This window comes from Haplochromis burtoni, unplaced genomic scaffold, assembly GCF_018398535.1.
Source record: "Haplochromis burtoni strain Fernald_Lab_line unplaced genomic scaffold, NCSU_Asbu1 Contig_282, whole genome shotgun sequence".
NCBI classification, from domain to species: domain Eukaryota; kingdom Metazoa; phylum Chordata; class Actinopteri; order Cichliformes; family Cichlidae; genus Haplochromis; species Haplochromis burtoni.
Genome location: NW_024582643.1, coordinates 375,738 through 381,618, shown reverse-complemented (window position 1 = coordinate 381,618; position 5,881 = coordinate 375,738). Strand labels below are relative to the sequence as shown.

Below are 5,881 nucleotides of genomic sequence, written 5' to 3'. Positions count from 1 at the left end.
AGAGGGGCGTGGCCTCTCTGGCTGACAGGTGGCTGCTAGAGGGGCGTGGCCTCTCTGGCTGACAGGTGGCTGCTAGCTGTCCTGAAACAGACAGGTCTTTACTGGTGTCGTGAACTCGCACACGAGAAACGGGGAATCAGACTTGGTCGCTCAGAGCTTCCAGCCCTGTCTCTTTGTTTGTGGACAATAGACTGTGAGTAATCTCTCCTGTTCTTGTGTGCCAGCTTCCTCTTCCTCCTCTTCCTCTCCCCTGCGGAGGATTACCTCAGAGGAAGTGACACTCACGCTCCGTCTCAGCCCGTGATGACATGCAGCCCGTCTGCACCAGAACAGATGGATTTACGGCTCAAATTGGTCTCCGGCCTCGTCGGCCAGCCAGCGCCGTCCCGCTCCAATCGTCACCCCCCTCCAACCCCCTCCAGGTCTTTATCATCAAAGCCACTCAGACAGCTGAGAGACACAAAGAGACGCCTGCTATCTGATTGGGCCGGGGAGGGGGGGGGGTTAAATGGTGCACCAGCTGAGCCGCCACACAGGAAGTGATTCCTTTACGGGCTGGCTGTCAGCGAAGCTCGGCCGACGATGACTCGAGCTTATGTAAGACATGAGCGTGAAGCGTCCCACGCGCCGTGAGATCGTCTGACTCACTGCCCGGCATCCTTCACAGGAGGAAACGCTCACCTGCACCACACATGCACAGCAGGGATCGATACACTCTGATTTTATAACGCTGCAACAAAACATCTGCTGGAAGTGCAAACGAAGAGATTTCAGCCATTAAATATGATGGCATCGATCGTTTTGGCGTTTGTTATTTCATCAGAAGCATCAGAGTCGTTCCTGCACCGAGGAATTCACCCCAGAAAGAGGAAATGAAAACTTTACTCCAACAGAACAAAAGTTAGAGATGCGTTCTTCTTCTACTACTTGTGCGTCCATTGCAGTAAACATAAATTACAACCAGAAATACCAAGGTGAGCACACAGTCATGTAAACAGGTCATGTAAACAAGTAGCAGATCGGCGCTTACAGTCAAACCACCACGAGCTCCTCTACGACGTAACGTAGAGTCAGCGTCTGTCCATCCTGCACAGGGATGAGACCGATTGATGAGGTCACGCAGGAAACATCACTGCAGGTTATCCCTCCTACAGAAGGGGCTACACGCTGGGTCGTTGCATCAACCATTCATTTCTTTCAAATTTATACTTTGCATGAAGGCGGGCCCTGATATCATTCAGCACTGTGACCATGACGGTGCTCAGCGAGGACAGGTGGGACTGACCCCAGACACACGAGGCACTCGCAGGGAGGCAGCCGACCTTTGCGCCGTTATGATCGTTGGATCTGATCTGTGAGCAGTGAAAGCTCTGACCTCGCTGGTCCTACAGGGAGTGGAGGACGTCTCTGAGTCTGGATTCCAAACTTCACCCCTGACTGAGAGAAAAGAAGGACTGTGCTAATGACGCTAACCCAACTGGTTTTGTAGGATGACTCTCAGAAACAAGCAAAGAGCTGAGCGTCACAGGCTACGTTTGTCTGTTATTAAAAACATGTTTAGCGTCAGTGATCCGGAATAATGGGAGGTATATGAGCCATTTTATTTTCCACAGGATAATAAACTGAAGAGGCAGTGGACACCAATAATCTGCCGCCTGTCGCTAAGTGGCTCAAACTTTAATTAAAAGGGATGTTTGTTTTTTTTGTTTGTGTTTAAATTGTCAAAATAAACTAAATCTGTCATCAGAAAGCAGCGCTATGATGTTCTGACTCTCTGCTCTTCAACTCCGAGAGCACCAAGAACTCCTGCAGCACGGACACTACTGAACATTTTAAAGTGAAAATGTTTTTGTTGCCTTTTAAATGCTTTGACTCACTTTGCCACTGCAGATATGTTGAATTCATTTTTGACCTCTGACTGTAGTATGCAGACCTCCCTCTTTTAAAGCAGGATAAGGAGCCCTGCATGCTGTCCCACGGAGGCTCTGCTCCACACTGAGAGGAAAACACCGGCAGGGTCTCGGTTTAAGGTTGCAGCTTTTAAATCTGCACACAAACGTTTCGTGACTGGACGGGATCACGCAGCGTGCACGCGCCCATTATCGGTATGCACCCATTATCGGACACGTTTAACTGAACACACACACACTGATCTTTGTGGGACAAAGCCCTCCTGGGGCGGTTTGGGAAACTAACCGATTCCGGTAACCAACCAAAAAACAACAACCCACAAACAAAAGCAAGCACGGCTCTACGTGCACGTTTGCCCCGCTCAGGTAAACCTGGCACGTCTCAGGTGACCTGGCTGCGGACTTTTAGTACACGCGTAAGCTTGCATGACAGGTAGCTGCTCACACCCACACAGAGCCGGCTGGAATGACTGAAATGTCACCCGCAGCTAGCCTGCTTAGCAGAGAGCGCAGCGAACACAGCATAAGGCGAAACTGCCATTTAAATATTACGCAATTCTCGCACATCCCGCTTGACATTGGGAAACGAACAGTAAAACCAGTACCGAGCACCGCATCTAGAAACACTGGAATCGGAGCGTGAATTCGGCGATAACACGTTTAGAGAAGAAGCGCTTACAAACACATAACATTATGTTACTTAATGAATGTGCGTCATTCTGCGTACTGAGCCCCGTGCGCGACAAGGCACATGCAAACTGCACCTAGCGTCCAAAAAGTTAAAAACATTACACAAAAACATACATTTTACTGGCTTAAACCTATGCCGAATTAAGCGAAAAACACTTTCTATCAAAGTAAACTATAACTTTTACTTTACTCTGACGATGTATTCACCGATAATCGATTTTAAGAACAATTTCCACATTCTCCAATGAACTTCGGTACAGCGCCTCTCCGTTCTGCTAGCAACCTAAACAATGAAACCCCCTGCGACCGAGAGGCTGCTTACCTGCAGCTCGGCCCGCTCCACCTCCCACTGGGCCCTCTCCACCTCGAAGCGGGCCCACTCATGCTGGAGAAAGTGTAAAATCCCCGGGATGCTGTACTGAGCCCGGGCCGCCTCTCCGCCGCCGTCCCCGGGCTGCGGAGCTTTAACGTTCCCCGCGCCGGGTAAGCCCGAGCTGCCGCTGGTGTTGAAGAAGACACCGGGGCCCGCCTGCTCATCCATGGCTGGACCGTGAGCGATGCGGGGCGGCTTCAGTCCGGTGCTGACTCCCGCTTCAGTGAAATATCCTCCGCAGGAAAATGCGGTCCATCAACCGAACAACTCCTGCTCGAGCCAGCTGTCAAAGCGGCGGAGAGTCGAGCTGCCGGAACGAACGCAGCAACCACATCCTGTCCGGATTTTCAAAATATAATAGCTGAAGCGCTCTTATTATTGTTATTGTTGTTTTATTTATTAAAATAAACATTAAGTAAAAAAGAAATAAACAGATCTGAATTCTATGTTTGAATGTATTGGATGTATTTATTATTTCCTGTTGATTTCAATATCAATTTAAATAGTAAGCATCCTCCATTCATAAACTGCTGTTAACTTTAGACTGGCCCAATATAAATAGACTCAAACGACAAAGATAATAAGAATAAGAATACAAAGAGACAATAACAGCAAAATAGTTTGGAAAACAGCACAAAAACTATACATTGGTCATCAGTGATCAGAGAGACTGAGGAGGAGCTTCTTCCCGCAGGCGATACGGTCTCTCAATCACACCACCACACAGTACTGACCCACACATATGGTTCTTACACACACTGGACTTTCTGGACATTGTTATCACTTCATCACTTAAATCACTTTAAGCATATTTGCACTGCACAAGACATAATGTGGATCGCACAACACTGGACATTATATTCTTCATTTCCAGATAATACTTGTACAGCTGCTGTTATTGTGTATATATTTATTTATATTTCTTCATACATTCTTATATAGTTCTATATTGTGTATTTTGTTGTACAGTTATTTTATTTTCAACTTTAATTTATATTTTATTCCTTTCTAGTTAAATTTACACTTTTTAATTTTTCATATTTATTTCCTATCTTATTCATAGCCTTTTCCTTTTTTGTTTTCTTTAGGTCACGAGCAGTTGTCCAAGCATTTCACTACATATTGTACTGTGTATGACTGTGTACGTGACAAATAAAATTTGAATTTGAATTTGAATCAGTTAGAATCATAAGTATTCTTTTACGGTCAGTAATTCATTTTTTTCTCCAACAGTCGATGTGAAACAATTCTAGAAATTCAAACTGCCCTGAATGTTCCTGCATGGTTGGCTGGTGGCAGGTGATTGGCAGAGGAAGGTCCAAGTGAAGAAGAGCGCCTGTTACGTAGTCAGTTTGCTATGATTTACCTTGATCTGGTTCAGGTTTATGTACCCGGATGATGCTGAAGAGGAAAAGAAACACATTATTTTTCTAAAAGCTGGTTGTTACAGCAGCTAATTTTAAAGACTAGTCGCCTATAGAGCATAGTGGCTGAAGGCAGCCTTGGTTCCCTTCCATGGAGCATTCTCCCCCTTGCTTGATTCTCTGCCCAGGACTCCTGCAAAGAAAAGTCTCAACCTCAGGAGGTTCACTGTGTGGTTACCCCCCCCCCAAGCTGTGTCATCAAGGTTACATTGTAGAGGTCGTGAGTTGTTAAGAACTCTGTCTTCTAAATATCTGATGTGATTAAATTTCAAGTTTTTAAATGATCCATCCATACCTCTATCTGTCCATCCATCCATCTGCTTCTCTGGCTGTGGCTCTCTGCGATGGCAGTTTAACGATCTAACCCAAGAGGCATCTGAGGCAGATGCTGAACCACCTAGGCATCTCAGCTCCTTTCAATGTGGAGGAGTAACAACTCTACCACAAGACAAAAACATGTGGTAACTGTGGTGAACAAATTCCGTCCTTAAAGAAAAACATTAAACATTTTCTAAATTCTCTCAAAGGCACATTATCAATAATCCCGTTTAATAACCAGGATGAGGGGTGGAGGGGGCTGTCTGCTGCCCTTGGGCCTAAAAGCTGCTGGGGCCGGCCCTGCTCCGCACTCTAACCTAATTAAATCGCGCTCATGTTTCCACGTGCTAATCAGCTGATGCGCTGCAGCCTCTATTTAGCTCGCGCTCGCGCCGCAGCATGTGGACCCGGCTCTACGTCACGTACCATGGCGTCGCGCGAGAAAAGTCAGCCGCACAGCAAACCGTTCAAGCTGAGGAAGAGTTTAGGTAACCGGCACCGCCGCGAGCAGCAGCAACACTGATGTCCAGCAAACTCACTGTCTCTCTTCTTTCCACAGCAACGAGGAAACGGGAAGTGGCGGGCATCAGGGCCAAGTTCCCCAACAAGGTCCCGGTAAGCGCGCGGTGGGGCTCACGCGGAGTCCGAGAAGGTGTGTTTTATGTTCTCACCCACTCACTGCGCCTTGCAGGTCATCATCGAGAGGTACGACAAGGAAAAGTATCTGCCTCCGCTGGACAAAACCAAGTTCCTGGTTCCGCAGGAGCTCACCATGACGCAGTTCCTCACCATCATCAGGTACCGGTACCGCCAAGCTTCACTGAACACATGCTGGAGTCCTTTAACACGAACTCGGAGCTCAACAATACTCACGCCTCAGTTCTACACCGAGGAGAAATGTTTTCCTGGTGAATTCATCAGTTAATGTTAATTTTAAAAATGAGAAGCTTTTATTCCAGAGTCTTACGCCCCCCCCTACCCCCCCTCACTTGGAGCACAGGTGTTAAACTCCAGGCCTCGAGGGCCGGTGTCCTGCAGGTTTTAGATGTCCTTGATCCATCACAGCTGATTTAATGGTTAAATTACCTCCTCAACATGTCTTGAAGTTCTCCAGAGGCCTGGTAATGAACTAATCATTTGATTCAGGTGTGTTCACCCAGGGTGAT

The 5,881-nt window shown here is 47.2% G+C and overlaps 2 protein-coding genes across 2 annotated transcripts in view; one reads left to right on the top strand and one right to left on the bottom strand.

The window, feature by feature from the left end:
- Window positions 1-3,303, bottom strand: part of strn (striatin, calmodulin binding protein) — a gene marked incomplete in the record, with an annotated part of 44,611 nt that extends 41,308 nt beyond the window's left edge. The window contains 1 exon segment of the mRNA XM_014339456.2: window positions 2,923-3,303. Coding sequence (XP_014194942.1) covers window positions 2,923-3,141 — 219 coding nt within the window.
- Window positions 3,304-5,071: 1,768 nt separating this feature from the next.
- The window catches only part of map1lc3c (microtubule-associated protein 1 light chain 3 gamma), a 2,519-nt gene continuing 1,709 nt past the window's right edge, over window positions 5,072-5,881 (top strand). Inside the window, exons 1-3 of the mRNA XM_005940469.3 lie at window positions 5,072-5,203; window positions 5,275-5,330; window positions 5,407-5,513. Of these exons, the coding sequence (XP_005940531.2) occupies window positions 5,074-5,203; window positions 5,275-5,330; window positions 5,407-5,513 (293 nt within the window). The 5' untranslated portion in view covers window positions 5,072-5,073. The remainder of the gene's footprint in view (window positions 5,204-5,274; window positions 5,331-5,406; window positions 5,514-5,881) is intronic.